This window comes from Poeciliopsis prolifica, unplaced genomic scaffold, assembly GCF_027474105.1.
Source record: "Poeciliopsis prolifica strain line A6 unplaced genomic scaffold, Auburn_PproV2 SCAFFOLD010, whole genome shotgun sequence".
Lineage (NCBI taxonomy): Eukaryota > Metazoa > Chordata > Actinopteri > Cyprinodontiformes > Poeciliidae > Poeciliopsis > Poeciliopsis prolifica.
In genome coordinates this window covers 6,510,867-6,526,863 of record NW_026562385.1, presented here as the reverse complement: position 1 = coordinate 6,526,863, position 15,997 = coordinate 6,510,867, and the positions used below count along the sequence as shown (strand labels likewise).

Sequence of the window (15,997 nt, the reverse complement as noted above, 5' to 3'; positions counted from 1 at the left end):
CTGTAGAAAAAAATATTGTTTGATTAGATGTAAATCTAAGTCAGAATTTTAGAAAGCACTTAAAATTAAAATGTACTTAGATTACATATAATTGTTTAAAAACAAGAAAACCTTTGAGTTTTTATGTTTCAACATAACAATTTTGACAATAAAAAAATGTGCAAATATATATGCAAAGGTTTTTATTGTTTGCCTTTCATACCCATATAATTTACTTTTAAACCCATAAATTGCTATTGTGACCTTTACACTAAAATTTTTTGTGCTATCATTTTAATCAGACAAATATCTTGTCAATTAAATTTTACTCATTGCAAATCAGTTCAGTTTGTAAATATTATCAAAATACAGGCAGATTTTAATTTCATATCATACAGTGTAATTGGATCCCAGTTTGATTATACAATGCCAATTAGTAAAAAGTTATCAACGGATGTCCAACAAGCAACTCACTGTGCAGGACCTGCATCTCCATTTAACAGGAAGGAAAATTAAATTTTAAATATGTTGTAACTTTTATTTTGAAAACTAAAAATTGAATGAAAAAATTCACACACAAAAAAAAAAACAAAAACAACAAAACAAAACAGAAGATCTGACCTGTGGTGACTTGTGTAACTTGATATGTAAGTTATGTTTACTTTGGGGGAAAAAAGACAGTGGTTTAAATAGTTGACTACCTGACTTGGGAGTCACACAAATAATCTTAAATACTGAGTGGGAAACACTTAGCTGATGTCAAAATAGATAAACTGAGTCAACACAGACATTCTACATGAATTTGCAATTTATTAGCCATAGAAAGATAATAGCAATACTTTTTATTTATAGCTTAGGAAAAAATAAATACAGTATGTTTAATAAATAAGGTTATCTCTGTCAGAAAAAAATACACAAAAGATAAATAAGGTTATCTCTGTCAGAAAAAAATACACAAAAGGCAAGTGTGTGATACATAAAAACACATTAAAGCTAAAAATAAAAATGCACCACTGTGAACTTTATTTGTTCATAAAAATAAGAATCTGAATAAACTTGTCAGGTTTGTTGATTCAAACAAGACATTTAACTTGGTTTCCATTGCTTTATAATCAAAATATGATCTCAACGTATGATTCTTATCTACATTGTAAGTCACAACACAGCACCGTTAATCATCAGTTTTCACTGATGATTAACAACGACTTATAGGACACTTAAAAGATCTTTTTTTAATATGTGCAGGTAAAAAATGCAAGTGCATCAGCTTTTGTTTTAAAACAAGCTAAAATATGAGACATGGCAAGTAAAAAACAAACAAACAAACAAACAAAAAACAAAACGACTAATATAAATCCAGTTCCACAGGACAGCAAAGACACTTCCAGTGCACCCAGAAAGTAGGACATTTCAAGCAGAGTAACTATTCCCTAGCAACATTTGTTCCAAAAACTCAATCAATATTCCAAAGGTCACTGCACAAGCCTTTTTTCCATGGGTTCATTTTGTCTTATTTATACCAGCGTTTTAATTTAGCACCTGTATAAATAAACAAGAGTGTATTATTGAAAACTTTGAAAGCTTAACTGATGTAACAATTAAATGACATAAGGAGGGTATACAATTTTTTACAAACAGTAAAAATTGTCAAACTGAGTCCAAACACTTCACTACCACAGAATAGTTAACCCAAAGTCAGTCTATTAACCTTTGCCATTCTGACTAAGTGCATTAGTTTATCTTCAAAGTTCATCGTTATTCCTGAACCAGTTTCTTGTCAGAATCACTCACTGTTGACCAGAGGTTTTCATTTTTTTGACTTGTGTGCAGTCGTTGTGCTTGCATGCTGTACGCCCAGGCCCTGTCCACTCCCTGCCCCTCAATCCTGCAAGGGCTCCAGTCTGGGAAGGGGAAACGGCCGGCCACTACTAAGGCATCATCCGGAAGCTCAACCTGCAACTTCTTCTGTAATAAAGACAGCTAGAAATACAGGAAAGACAGACATTACTCAAAAACCTACATGTAATACAAAGCCTACTTTCATTAATAGTGAAATTTCTAGATTCCTCATGAGACTTATCACCAAAAAATATGATGAACCAATTGTTCCAATCCAATCCAATTAAAATGTATACCTAAATTGACTAAAACAATATTAGATAATGCCGCTAAGGATCTCAATTTTCATTAACAAAATAACAAATAAAGTAAGCCATGGTAAACATATGATGTAACGTAAGTGTTTGAAAAGCATTTTAATGAGTCAACCTGCCTGAGGACCTTCAGTTTTAAGAATTTATTTTCTGTAGTGTCTATAAAAGGAGGCACCACACTCTCTTCCAGCTAAGAGCCATGTGTTCATAACAGCACCTACCACACTTGGAGCCAGAAACACTGTGACATTCTTGCATTTTGACAAGTCGACCTGAGATGGGATACAAAGAGGTATTTAAATAGACCACCAGATTTAGGCAGAAACAGTAGAGCAAGAAACATCCTAAACATTTGAAAAACAAAACAAACAGCTAAAACAAACAAACAAAAACTGGTGTTTTCATAATAATTTCTAAGGTAATGTAGTTTCTTATGTGTCATTGATGATATCAAAGAACTTCAGAATGGTTACAAGTGAAAGGTATATACATACCTAACCATTAGTGTATAAGCAAGCATAAAGTTTTTGTCTGAAGTAAACATTTCAGTCTTTATTGATTTTATTCAGTACTCACTAATATGCAAGTAAGATTACTTGTTAGATGTTTCCGGTTTTATGAATCTTTAAGCTTTGAATTTTAATCTACAGTTTTAGCTGCAATTAAACCTGAAAAGTTCTGCAAAATAAATAAAGAGAGACCAAAAAGCAATTTTGATTTGAGAGGTTTTCTCTGGTTATAGGTTCATACTGGCTGTTCTGTGTATCTTCAAGTGTGCATGAAATCCCAATGTCAAAAGGGGTTTGGTGGCTGTTGCAAACTTTGTTTATGCAACAGGCTTTGGTAGAATTATTAATAAGTGAAAAATATCAAACCTTCCAGAGATCCTCTTGTCTGTATGACACTTTTCCATAGCAACCTGCTCTCCAGGCATGAAGGCGAGCTAGCCGTACAAGCCATGGGTTGAGCTCATAGCCAACAGCTGGGCTAAAGCCATGGTGATAGGCTTCCAAAACCTAAATGGTTAAGGGGCACAACTTAAAAACTGATAATCCGTATGGTGAAATTATTTTTTTGTTAATACAATCATACTTACAATACGACCATCACCAGATCCCAAATCGACTAGATCTCCTGTTCGACCTCTCATCAAAGTCATCACATTTTTTACTTGTGCTTTGCTGGCAGGGATGTAGGGGACCTACAAGAACTGAAAGTTCAGAGCATATTCAAACATTCTCCTACAATTCCTAAGTTTTGAGAAAGATGCACATCAAACCTGTAGCTTCAGTGGCACCTTCCGAAAGCCAGGCTGAAGGACTCCAACCCACATGGCATAGACAGCAAGCCCAGTGCCAGCAGCTATCTGCAGAACACCCCAACCTCCAAGGTGTCTGGTCCTGAGGTCAGCCAACACCTCTTCTGGTGCGTCATCATCCATTTATGCAAGAAATGAGTGGGAGTCGAGCCCGATTCACAGTTGAAATGTTATATATCCATGAACGTAAAGGGTCCGCTTAAGATGTAGCCTTGGAGAAGATGAAGTCAATACGGTTTGGACAAGACCAGTTTATGACACTGTAGTAACAGATTACAGGCTGTATTTCTTCAATTAAAGAGCAGATGCAAAGAGAAGACTTAGTCCTACATTTGACAATTATTGATTAAAACTGCACCATTCAACGGACCGCACACTTACAATATAATCTTAACAATAATTATCTAGAGAAAAAGATGGATTCTATATACAGTTAAAGGTGGTTTGATGTTGACTCGTCTTTTTAAAAAGCATTTAGGACTGGTCAATCTAAATCACTAAACTCATTTTCTTTATCGTGTAATGTTATCTGAAATGATCCTATATATTTTCACAGCAACAGTAAAAGCAAACGCTTCCGTCCTGAACCTCAATAATCATAAAAAACTCCGGTTAATTTAAGCTTTAGAAACTAAAATCTTCAGTGACCTGAAGCAGAGAGCGGACATAAAACCAAGTCGGACAGGTCCATCAACGAAACGTTCCGTATTCTTGAATGCAGACTTTAGTTCCGGATTTTAATGATGAGCGTACTTATGTTTAAAGTAATAATGTAGCAGACCAGATAAGTGTCAAAAAGGCAATACAACAAATAGTGAGCTTAATTTGCGGTTATGTACACTCCCACCAAACTTTTATAACTTACTTACAAAAAAATAATACTTTGAGCATCTATCCAGGGGGCTGCTAATAAGATCCTACGGAGCCCCCTCGGGGACATGTGAATTTTTTTTCCTTTTGCGTCCCCTCGCAAAACACCTTTTCTTTACCTTTTTGAAGTAACGCAAAATGGTACTAGGCAACTATTAGTAACTGAACAGTTGCATTAATAACTGAATGCAACTATTCAGTTATTAAGCTCCAATCACATTACTGAGTCTTTAACACACTGGTTTGTTTTTATTTTGCATTTTGAGTTTGAAACTACGAAGATTTTGGTAACAGGAAATGGTGACATTTTTTTCAATTTTTGTGTCAGTCTCTGCAAAATTTAAAGGCCTCTACATGCAGATATAAAATGTGCTTAAAGTATAAAATTAAAATAAAATGAAATCAGAAATCATGTATTATAACTTTTATTTTAATCAGAGCACTCAAAAAAATCACTATCAAATTTTACTTAAATGGTTATTAAAAGTATTATGCTTCCAGTAACAAAGAAAGTTTTAACTATGAACAAGTCGACAACAAATGGTATAAAAGTGGAAAAGCTCATGTTCATTCAGTGTCTGCATCATCACTTATGATCCCATGCAGGTTGGCCCACTCTGATATCTTTCTGCGTCCTTTGGGAGCATTATTTTCCTGGTCACTGTCCGAATCTGAGTTCAGAGTCCGCTGATAAGAGGAGGGAGGTTCCTTATGTACCTGCATGGCTGAGGTGCCTCTGCGCCTCGGCCGACCTGCTTGAAAGATGTGTGGACATATCATCAGCTTATGTATTAAACAGCAGAAGAAGAACAATATTGGATGAAGACAAGTAATGCAACTGTTCTGTTATTAAAATTGGTAGAAGATATATAAAAAACTTGTCCTGGACAAGCAGATCTATTATGTGTATGTGAACAGAGTAAAATCCAAACTTATCAGTAAAACCCAAACTTGTCAGATTTTAAAAGTTCTGAGTGGCTGATCAGTGTGTCTGGATTTAAAAAAAACAACAACCAGCAAACAGTAATATTATAGTATGTATATTGTAGGTGCTTACTCATTTGGGGCTCCAAAAACAAAACAAAAATATTTAGAACGTACCTTCGGTGGAGATTATGTTGTCAACATCAAGTTCAGCCAATTCTTGAGCCTCCTCTCTCTTCAATCGAATTTTCTTACATTTCTCAATCGAGGGGTTACCTACACAAGAGGGGAATAGTCATTTTATTTTAAGGCAGTAATAATTTAGTGACTTCAGAAGTAAACCACCTTGAATCAATGTTAAATTCCAATAATAGGAATTTAATCAAGTCTACACGTTTTTCTGACGTGTTTTTCATTGACCAATGTCAAAAGGTAAGAAAAAATAGAGGTCCTGGCAGCTGAATAATATCTCAAATCATTAAGATTGTATTTTCCAGTACCTGAAGACACTGAATGAGAAAACAACCTGACAAGAGTCAGTCTGAGCTCATCTGCTGATCCTTTGACAATTTAAAACAGTTTTTATCCTTTCAAATGTTGTTGGCTTTTTTCTCCTCTCCCTCATTTGACGATAGATGCTGCAGATCAAAGCAAATCACAATACTTAACTGAGGCTGATGATGATTCTGCATTTTCAGTACAAACAGAGGTGTATATTTTAATTGTGGGACTGAAACAGTTAGTACAATGCAATTATATTTATTTCATCTAGGTGCTTGATCATGATTTTGTACTCTCGGTTAAAACGAGAGGCCCCAAGATTGAAGTCAGTGAAAAGACGAACATATCCCCACTGACCACGGAGCCCAAGATCTTCAAGCTCCTTCTTTAGAACAGCCACTTTGGAGCGAGTGGAGCGGCAGCCGTCCAATAGCTTCTTGTAATTCCTCCTCACACCACAGAGGGCAATGTAGCGTTTGAGTCGGACGACTGCTTTGTCTTCATCCTGCAGGAACAAGAAGACAATTGAGGAGATGAAGACTTGTTTTAACATAAAAAAAAATAAAAAAAATCACAATACTGCAGCACCTTCTTTAGTCATCTTACAATCATAAATTACAAAAAAAAGTCTGAAATTGTGAACATTCCGGTTGAGATTTCTTGCATCAGCGAAGAGCTCACCTTTGGGCAACAGTTCTTCTCATCTGTCTTCTTTGTTTTCTTTTTCGTCTTTACATTTGTATTTTTTACTGGGTTGCTTTTCTTATCTTCGTCCAAAGATGGCAGTGATGATGAATCCGAGTCTGAATCATTTTTATCTTTTGCATTTTCTTCTACTTGGCACAAGGGCAAGACATTCAACAGCATTAAGCCTAATCATATTCATGTGTAAATGGTAAATCATAGGCACTGATGTTGAACAGTTACCTTTTTCACTTGCAGAAGAATCATCATCCTCGATTTTTTCACTTTTCTCCAACTTATTGTCTGAATCACTTTCACTCTCTTCATCGCTCCTTGGTGCTTTTTTTCCTCCACTTGCATCGATGCGTCTTGCCTCTTTCCTCTCAGCAGCGTTGACCTTCTTTTTCACCTTTTTCTCCGGACTTGGACTCTCATTCCCGTCCTCTTCTGACTCATTTATCTCTTCATCTGAAGACTCATCGCTTGTGACACGGCGCTTAGCTTTTTTGCTTTTCTCATGGTCTGATTCTTTTGCTGCTTCTTTATTTTTAGACTGAGATCTAATTTGTTCTTTGTTTTGACTTCCTGCTTCACGATTCTGCGCATCTTCAGAATCTGTCATAAACATCATAAAGAAAAAAAAGTCTTGGTGACATTTCATCATGTAAGTCACAGTTGATGTATCCATATTGTTTAAGCTCAACCCCCAAATATCTCAAAAGACAGCATGCAAAATTACTCTGAAACATAGATTCCCTGTTATGCCCAGAACATGGAAATTACGTCCATCATTTCTAATTAAAAGAAAGTCTTCTGGTAGTTATAAAGATTTAATCTATTGTGTTGTAGCAACAGTTGTTTAAGTGAGACGAGACTCCTAAAATGATTCAAATTAGATAACCTGGATGTAAGTCTGCTTCGTGGGCATCCAACAACTACAGTAAAATCAATTTACCTTTAAATGATGATCACAATACAAGATCAATGTTCTTCTAGAGAGATAAAGATCCACCAACCTACATCTTCAAATCTGCCAGGTGGACATTTTCCACATTAAAAATTGTCAGTGTTTTTTTTTAAACTTATGGAAGCACACAGTAAGGATTTCCACAGCAGCATGACAAAAAAAAAAATGCCATTGATAGATGTTTTGGTTTTGCATGCAAGGTGGAGCTACTTCAGCTTGCGGAGCTTTGGTTCACACTAAATCAGTAATTTCATGTTGTAGCAGTGTGTGTATTCTAACACACTCTGAGAGTTTAGTTTTGCTGTGACATATTCTCTCAGGCCATGAATGAAAACATAACTAAAAAGACAGTTCGCTTAATTGGTGATGATGGACTTATGACGGTGCTCTTAATATCATGCAGGAGATTCGATGTTAACAAATCAGCAGCATGTTCATGACTTAAATGTAGGCTATTTAAAAAAAATACATAATTCATACCTGATGATGAGTCAGACTGTTGTGATCGTGATTTTTTTGGTGTGGATTCAGTTTCATCTTCACTTTCCAACTTCTCTTTTTCTCTCTCTCTCTTTCTTTTCTTCTGTGTTTTTTTGGTTTCCGGCTCAATTTCACTCTCATCATTTTCCTAGGGTAGACAGAACTCGTTTACTGCAAAAAGAGAAGTACAAATACTTCCTACAGTATTTTACACATGAACAATAAAAACACACAGCTAGCACGTTAGCAATACAGGTGTTCTGCATCAGGAAACATTTGCCTTCAATTTTTTGCTTCACAAACTTGCAACAAAAAAAAAAATCTTATTTATGAAGCAAACAGTTAAAGGCTTGACAACCCTTTTGTTACAGATACCTGCATTTTCATGAGTTCTTCCTGCACAACTTGTTTCATGAATTGTTTTGCTTCAGAGCTCAAGGATTCACATCCTGCTTCAGCCAGGTATCGTTTTTTCAATATTCCTAAGGTCAGTGTGCTGAAACAAAATAAGAAAATAAACACGTTTGATGAGCAGGATGGAACAACTTACAGGTGAATCTATGATTCCACTGAATGTTATGTTTAGAGGTATTCTACAAATGATCTGAGCACAGATTAGTCTTTTTCTTAAATGCACACAAAAAGTAAAAACATTTTGTCAAACATTTTTGTAATATGTAAAGAAGATATAGAAATCTTAAATATGCAATAAATAAATACATTGTACATACACAAATATTTGCAGTTTTTGCCAGGACACTCAGAAGCAAGCTGCATCTGATTTTAACTGATCTTTGATGACATACAATGTAAGGTTTCACAGCTGATAAATGCAAATCAGAACAAAAACTAAGGAATAAAGTTAAAGACATTTGCTTCAGACCTCCAACACTGCTTTGTGTCAAAGCACAGATCTTGGGAAGGATTAAAAACAAACAAATACATAAATAAATAAACAAACATGTCTGCACCCTGAGCATCCCAAAACAAAAAATCTGGTTTGGAACCACCTGGAAGATAGAATATTTATTTATTTTTTCAAACAAACAAGAACTGTCAAAACAACATACCATTGTGGTAACTGATGATTATTGTATGTCCCAAATATTTAGAATTTTCAATTTATGGCAGATTAGCACGAATTTTATTCTTTATTGTTTCACGATGGGGAAAATCAGGTGTACTGGCAGCAAGTTAAATATTTAAATGCATATCCAAACAGATATTAAAGGAAAAACTTTTGAGAAAAAAACCCCAAAACAAAACAGAGAGAAACGTGGGTCTACTTCTGCAGTGACAACACTTTGTCACTAGAGGGGGCCGATTGATCTGTACGGAACAAAATAAACCTTTTTCAAAGATGTAGTTAGATCAATCAAAACTACAATGAGGACAAGTAGCTCAGCTTATTACGACTGAATCGTAAAAAATTGAAAACACAATCATGCTGAGTCACCAATTGACAGAGCAGTAATGTGATTGACTCTAAGCCACTAAAAGAACAAAGTGCAGTTGGGAGCCTCTCTAAATGACCATTTTATCTTTGTGTTCGGCGTCAATGTTAAAGCAAACATCTCATCAAAATGAAGCGACAGACAGAACTCGTGGCGATGAATAATGACCACAAATGGCGGGTATTTATTTTTAATGTTCGTGTTTTTCTTTATGATAATAAGTTAAACGTACCAAAGGTCCGGCTCATCAAGGAGTTGACCTTCTATAAACCTCCTGATGTTGGTTTTCTCCTTCTCCGACGCCATTATTATCAGCTCCTCTGCTCCCTGAGTTTTTGGCGGCTGGTCTCTCCAACTTAGGCGGAAGTGACGTAGATCAACCGCGCCCCCTTTTTACAAATAAATGGAGGTTTTGACGTTTGAGTCTCCATGCAGACCTACTTTTTCTGCCACCAGCATCAAAATACTAAAATATTTCAAAAAACAGAAATATTTCTTGCATAAAGTGAAACTGATAAATCAGATAGTGATAAACTCCAAGCTTTTTTTTTTTCTTGTGAATTTGTTTTGGCTTTAAGATAATGAAGACCCAAATTGTTTTTGTGCTAAAAGATGCTGTTTTGGGCATTTAAAAGACCTTTTAAAAGCACAAAATTACAAAGTCTTAGAACACAGTGAACAATTGAAAATTGTTGTCATTCTAATCAGCTGATTAAATAAATAGAAACACCTGCTAAGTTTTCCTGAGCTGTTGAGTCTCTCTCTCTGGGTCAGTAATCTCCCTAATCATGAGGAAGACCATGCTGAAAGGTCACTGCTAATGAAGATGGTTGTTCACACAGCTCTGCATCCAAGTATATGAACAGAAAACCAAGTGGAAGGATGAAGGCTGTAGGGAGAAAGTATCCTATCAACAGGGTGATCCTCAGCCTTGAGAGGATTGTCAAATCCTTTCCAGAAGAGCCACTGCAGACAAATGCTAAAAATGTCCTACAAATGTCAACATTCTGGATCGCATTGGCAGAATAACTCTTCATTTAAGATGTTGACAAACAAGCTAATATTGAACCTAGGGGAGAGACCTATCCTCACCTTTCTGATACCTCCTAGCATCTTTAAACACTTCTGAAATTACAGGAGTGGATAAACAACTTCAAAAAAATAAAAAATTAGGTGGCTCATACTCCAGATGCTGGAGAAGGTAGAGTGAAAACTTTTTTCAAGCTATCCCAAATGCATAAAGCTGGTCAACCACATTTAAGGTTTATATCCAGTTTATATTTTAAAGGAAAAAAAAAAAAAGTAAGCAGAAGACGGATTTGATAAGCAATTTATTTCAAACATTTCCAGGACGGAAGTGAAATTAGTGCATTTTCCAAGGTCATTCACACATACCATTTGCATTCAATGTGTTTTTTCCTTCTTATTTTTATGAGTGCTTAGGTTACCACCAGTGATAATTAGAAAAAAAGAAATAGTACCTTAAACCCTCCTGAAATGACAGTCAAATCTAGTTGAACTTCTTACAGAATGCATTACTTATTAATTTAAGCTTAATCCTGTGATTTGGTGTAAGATAAAGCAAACACGAGAGAACATGGCTCAGAAAAACATACCAAGATAACAGTCACAGGTCATTTTTTAACACTGAACTAAAGCCAGAAGTTCAGGTTGCATTAATCTAGAGGAGCAATCTCAAAATCTGCCAGGCGCAAGAGAGTGCACTCAACAGCAGCAGAATCAAAACTCACTCAAGCATCAGGTAACAAAGACTGATCTACAAAAGTTAAATACCAAACAATAAATTAAGTTTATAAATTAATAATAATAAAAAAGAAGAAGCTTGAAGAAGCATTTATAATAATTTAAACACAGAAAACGGAGCTGCTCAACAACTATAAACATGGCTTTTCTTTTTAATTCCAGTGTTAACTTGTCGAGGCTTAACTTCACCGACTTTTGTCAGTCAGGCTCTGTGCAGCAGTACCATCATCGTCCAACAGAGAAACCAGACGCATCACATCTTGGATAAATGTTTCCTACATATTAAATACAGACAAAGCTGCCAGTTCAAACTATTTACACCCAAATAAATGGCAGGTGGTGTGCTCTATGAGATAAATGGGTTTTGAGGCTCATTCAGTATCATGCAGGAAGGTATTAACATTTGAAATATTATTCTACCAGTTTCAGTCACAGCTGACTTAATACACTTTCTGTTGAAATATGCAAATTGATTTGTTGTAAACATCACTAAACTCCCTCCTCACTTAAAAATCAATCAACAGCCCGACCTCTGCAAGTGCTTAAAGACATTTCATGAAATAAGTAAAGACTTCAATATTGCTGTGAACAAAGAATGTTTCATTTTGCAAACGTACAAAAAAATAAAACAAAACATTGAATTCTTCCAAGACATATTTTCCGTCACAGTTAGTCCTTGTACACAGTTTGCTGGCCGTGTCCTCTCTCGTCATGCATTATGTGCCTCCTTACGTGGATCCTGCGTACCCGTCTGTCCCCTCCCGCTGCACCCTCTTCCTCTGATTGGCCGGCTCCGAGCGATGAACCCGAGCCTCTAGAATCTAAAAGGTGCAACCCTCCTGGACCGGACCGGTTGTTCTCATAGATGAGGATGTTGAGCGTTTCTTCAAATATCCGCGCCTCGGGAAACTCAACCTTAAAACATGAATATGATTTATTTTATATGAATGTCCCCTTGTTTATTTCTATGATGTTCCCTGTTTTTTCAAATTACTCTTTTAAGTAATGCTTTGTTCACTTTTACTTTGGAATATCGAAGTTCAAGGGGGCTAAATACAAAAGTGAACCAAACTTAAGATTTTTGTGTATATATAAAAAAAAGATTCCCTTGGAATCAAATACTACTTTGCCTTGAGTGGTACTCAGTATAATGATTTCATTGCAAGAAATCCTTATGCTGTACAATTAATCAATGTTTGTACTTGCAACATGACAAAATGTGAACATTTTCCAAGAATTGAACAACAATTTTAACAACTTATTTGTGACTTATTTAGTGAATAAGTTGTTGTCCAGAATATGTAACAACAGCTTTGAAACTTGTCACACAAAGCTTACTTTGGTCTGCTTCTTCTCCGTTGCGTACACAATGGAGGTGCAGCATACTTCTGCGATCTTGCGGCCTTCGCCGTAGAAGGACCAGCAGCAGATCTCGTCACCGAGCACGTCTTTCACAAACAGGACACGGTTGTTGAATCGGAGCACCAGTTTGTCAAACAGCTCGATGTTCTTCAGCAAGTTGTCATCGGAGTTACTAGGACGAAATGACAAGATGGAGAATAATTAGAATATTCAGCAATGTACATCTAGAAAAAACATGTTTAGTAAGTGTTTTTACCTAGTATATGAATACTTGTTGTTTCCCCTGTTGTTTTGGAGCTTGACTACTGGCTGCAAATTGAAAACAAGAATACATGAGGCAAAGCAAGATCAGATTTCTGTAATGACTCAACAATATAAAAAAATGGTTAAACTGGAAATTATTTTAAGTGGCAGGGAACAGTAAAGTGTAAAAAATATATTTCCCATAGGATTTTATTTTTCATTATTCATCATTTAGATTTAAGTTACTTTTCTACATGTAGCAATCATCTTCTGCTCTTCTTTGGCTGATGTGATCATTGGGATGCGGCAAACGCTTTCGAAAATATCTTGTTGTTTCTAAAAGTAAAAGACAAAAAAGAATGTTTTTACATATGCAAGAAAAAGATGTGTACATTTCTTCATTTAAAATAATGTGCATGAGAAATGCACAATAAGCAAAATCATTCTGTAAAAATTAATATTTAGTAAATATTTTAGGAATTCCCTCAAGCTCATCATAGAAAAACAACAAAAACAAAAAACACTCAAGACTTCACACTTACAAAACCTAAGTAAAAATTGATCCAAAAAAAGAATGCCCAGAACTTAAAATTACAACTCATCATTACATTTCTAAGAGGCCGGAGCAAATTTTCTAAGAATTTCTTCTACTCTATAATCCTCCAATAATAAGAAATGGAGACAAAACAATAAGAGCTATGTAAATTTTAAAATAATTAACTAAAAGCTGCTTGTTAGTTATTAGAACGTAAAATAATAATTTTCATGTGTTACTAATTATTTGACCATCTATTACATTTTGTCAAAATAAAATTTTATTTAAATTGTGAGTATGTTTAATTGAAGCTAACTAAACTGATTAGGACAGATTAAATGAGCTCATTGACATACTTGTTTAAAATGAATTTCAAACTAATTTAAAAATCTCAATTTTTAAATGTCAATAACTAACCATGTAAAAAAATCTCAATTCTCCTAATTACCTGCATGGCATTGAGGCACTGTTGGATTAGTCCTTGTACCCTGTAGAACTGGGCCTCTTTTAGGATCTCATCAAGTTCTCTGTGGTCTTCTGGAAGTGGTACCGAACCATCTCGCAGGAAGTTCAACACCAATCCAAAATGTCGACCGGACCTTTCCAAAACCACCCAACCTAAAGCAACAGGAACATTTCTCTCAGAGAGTGATATGTCTCTGCAAACTGCAGAAAAATAAACAGGGAAAAGCGTAGACTGCAATATAGTTCCAACATATTTTTTTTTCACATCGATCCAGCAAATAAGGACATTAGACAATACCATGATCCACTGACCTTCAGAGTCTATGGTAACATTTGTTGCGCCAGTGCAAATGCTTCGCAGAAGACTGTCTTCTTTGCTTAGCGTCTGGATGGTTGTATAATGAAGGGAGCCGCCAACATTTAACTTGACGTACTTGCTCCCCATCAGACCCGGATTTCCGTGCCCCTCTGTGCCGTGGCAGGCAGGCTGGAGAACGGCAGACTGGACGGAGTCGGCATCATGACCGCCGACTGAAGCCTCCGCAGACATGGGGCTGTGGGCTCGCTTCCCGACTGCAGTACAGAAGAACGGGTGAGCTTATTTCCTCCATCATGTTCAACCACAAAAACAAAGCAAAAAAGTCTCAGTGAAATTTGGATGATGACACTACTTTAGCTGTTTTTAGGACTTTTTTTCCAGGTTAAGAAGTCGACATTTTAAGATCATAATTACTTAGATCTAACATAAAATATACAGATAACTTCAATTATATAAATTATCCAATATTTTGATAATAAAAAAATAATTCAAAGAAGCATTTGTACAACAAACAAGAGCAGATAGTTTCTAACATTACAGTTGTGTTTAATTTTGACCCTGAAAGATACACTTTTGTGAGACATCATATCAAAACATTTCTGTATACAATATAATAATTTCTTACTTGATCTACCTCAGTTAAATTACTGTCGTTTTAAACTGTACAAAAAATATCATCATGTGGCCTAATCAGTCGTCACATCTGAGTAAAGTAAAAGCCTTCACATCCTCTTCATCGGAATACATTTTTATCTGTAATTGTGATTAGTTTTTTTAGACAATTTTTGAAGTCTCGGTCTTCATTTATGTGAAAATTAATCTCTTAGTTAAAATGTGCACCTTAGTTTTCTGCGCGAACAAGAACAACATCGCAGAACCAACTGATTAGATACGAATATATCAAATGTAAACACGCAAATAAATCTAGACTATTTATATTAGAACATACTCACCACGTTGAACATCCAAGGGTGCTAAAGAGTGAAAACTCCTTCTGACCGTAGCGACAATATATCAGGGAATTAATATCAGCTAGCATAAACAAGCTAATTAACGCGCAAGCATTTACAACGCAGCTAGCAGCACAAACATCATTCTTTTTTCTTCTACCGCAATCACCTTCCCAAATAAACAAGCTAACCACAGCTACTCTATTTTCATTCACTTCATGCTAACAGATGTATTTTTACAGAGTACCACTTCATCTGTGGTGAACAGTCTAAACGAACTCAACAAAAAACAAAATTACTATGTCAACCGACGCGATCCCCATTGTTTGAGACGCTGATTATCAACTAATGCTAATGTGAGAAGCTAAATAGGTCACTCGGAAATGAAAAACAAGACAATCCTCTTCCGCTGCTTTCCGCAGTTCGGACGTGATTTACTGCCACCTGCTGGCTGGTCTTATTAACGTCAATCTTCAGGCACCGAGTCTGTTATGATTCTCGAACCTTTTTGTATGTAAAATCAGAGGAGAAAATACGTAGAACTCATAATAACATCAAATTTGTGAAAATTCTGCTCTGAAAGTCTCTTGACATGAGGAAGGTAATTTGTAATTCCGTGGTGAATTTAGGTTTCCCTGCCTCCATGTGGTTAAAATGGGAAACTGCAACATCATCACTCCGTCCGATCCTTTCTGACACCAAATATTACTTGTCAATGATTTGTTATCTATGTTCCAGGACAGAAAACAAATACAAAACACACATTTTTTTTTCTGGTTTCCAAATATAACACAACAAAAACCTATGTATCATAACAACCCTGACAAAAGGAGAGACAAGATAACATGTCATTCAAGTATATGGCAGATATACCTACTTTGACTTTTTTCTTCATCATCAAAACAATAGTTGCTTGCTTAATCTTGCTCATCTACATGAAACAACAATAAAGTATGAATTTTATGAGGTATAAAACAACTCAAAATAAATGATAAAGTTCTAATTATCATCTTGCCACAAGATAGCTAT

At 35.6% G+C, this 15,997-nt stretch overlaps 3 protein-coding genes across 7 annotated transcripts; all 3 read right to left on the bottom strand.

Moving 5' to 3' along the window:
• Positions 1 to 769: 769 nt before the first annotated feature.
• Positions 770 to 4,110, bottom strand: antkmt (adenine nucleotide translocase lysine methyltransferase). The gene is made up of 5 exons (XM_055035283.1): positions 3,412 to 4,110; positions 3,229 to 3,333; positions 3,008 to 3,148; positions 2,354 to 2,404; positions 770 to 1,959 (listed from the first exon to the last, which is right to left on the bottom strand). The coding sequence occupies exons 1-5, from the start codon at positions 3,571 to 3,573 to the stop codon at positions 1,735 to 1,737; spliced, it is 684 nt and encodes a 227-aa protein (XP_054891258.1). The 5' UTR covers positions 3,574 to 4,110; the 3' UTR covers positions 770 to 1,734.
• Positions 4,111 to 4,736: 626 nt separating this feature from the next.
• hirip3 (HIRA interacting protein 3) lies at positions 4,737 to 9,673 on the bottom strand. 4 transcript variants are annotated; one of them, XM_055035277.1, is made up of 8 exons: positions 9,563 to 9,673; positions 8,252 to 8,372; positions 7,877 to 8,024; positions 6,673 to 7,044; positions 6,427 to 6,581; positions 6,103 to 6,250; positions 5,422 to 5,520; positions 4,737 to 5,075 (listed from the first exon to the last, which is right to left on the bottom strand). In XM_055035277.1, exons 1-8 carry the CDS (start codon positions 9,634 to 9,636, stop codon positions 4,888 to 4,890), a joined length of 1,305 nt encoding a protein of 434 aa, XP_054891252.1. In that variant the 5' UTR covers positions 9,637 to 9,673; the 3' UTR covers positions 4,737 to 4,887. The 4 variants fall into 4 exon arrangements, with proteins under 4 accessions (XP_054891252.1, XP_054891253.1, XP_054891254.1 ...); XM_055035278.1 differs by having other exon boundaries at positions 4,737 to 5,072; XM_055035279.1 differs by having other exon boundaries at positions 6,427 to 6,578.
• A 969-nt stretch (positions 9,674 to 10,642) lies between these two features.
• On the bottom strand, positions 10,643 to 15,379 carry kctd13 (potassium channel tetramerization domain containing 13). Of its 2 annotated transcripts, XM_055035275.1 has the most exons (7): positions 14,972 to 15,379; positions 14,012 to 14,272; positions 13,683 to 13,852; positions 12,946 to 13,035; positions 12,713 to 12,765; positions 12,433 to 12,628; positions 10,643 to 12,009 (listed from the first exon to the last, which is right to left on the bottom strand). In XM_055035275.1, the coding sequence occupies exons 2-7, from the start codon at positions 14,247 to 14,249 to the stop codon at positions 11,764 to 11,766; spliced, it is 993 nt and encodes a 330-aa protein (XP_054891250.1). In that variant the 5' UTR covers positions 14,250 to 14,272; positions 14,972 to 15,379; the 3' UTR covers positions 10,643 to 11,763. The 2 variants fall into 2 exon arrangements, with proteins under 2 accessions (XP_054891250.1, XP_054891251.1); XM_055035276.1 differs by lacking the exon at positions 14,972 to 15,379 and having other exon boundaries at positions 14,012 to 14,961.
• Between the last annotated feature and the right edge of the window lie 618 nt (positions 15,380 to 15,997).

Bases quoted from the DNA above. Each gene is read 5' to 3' on its own strand.
- hirip3 (XM_055035277.1), bottom strand. From the start codon at position 9,636: ATGGCGTCGGAGAAGGAGAAAACCAACATCAGGAGGTTTATAGAAGGT. The intron at 8,025-8,251 runs GTATCTGTAACA...TGTCTACCCTAG, and splicing joins AAGAACTCATGAAAATGCAG to GAAAATGATGAGAGTGAAAT. The intron at 5,521-6,102 runs GTCAGTGGGGAT...CCTCTTGTGTAG, and splicing joins TGAAGATCTTGGGCTCCGTG to GTAACCCCTCGATTGAGAAA.
- antkmt (XM_055035283.1), bottom strand. From the start codon at position 3,573: ATGGATGATGACGCACCAGAAGAGGTGTTGGCTGACCTCAGGACCAGA. The intron at 3,149-3,228 runs GTAAGTATGATT...TTAACCATTTAG, and splicing joins GATCTGGTGATGGTCGTATT to GTTTTGGAAGCCTATCACCA. The intron at 1,960-2,353 runs GTAGGTGCTGTT...CTGTATTTCTAG, and splicing joins TGTTTCTGGCTCCAAGTGTG to CTGTCTTTATTACAGAAGAA.
- kctd13 (XM_055035275.1), bottom strand. From the start codon at position 14,249: ATGTCTGCGGAGGCTTCAGTCGGCGGTCATGATGCCGACTCCGTCCAG. The intron at 13,853-14,011 runs GTCAGTGGATCA...CTGTTGCTTTAG, and splicing joins TGTTACCATAGACTCTGAAG to GTTGGGTGGTTTTGGAAAGG. The intron at 12,010-12,432 runs GTAAGCTTTGTG...TCATGTTTTAAG, and splicing joins CGGAGAAGAAGCAGACCAAA to GTTGAGTTTCCCGAGGCGCG.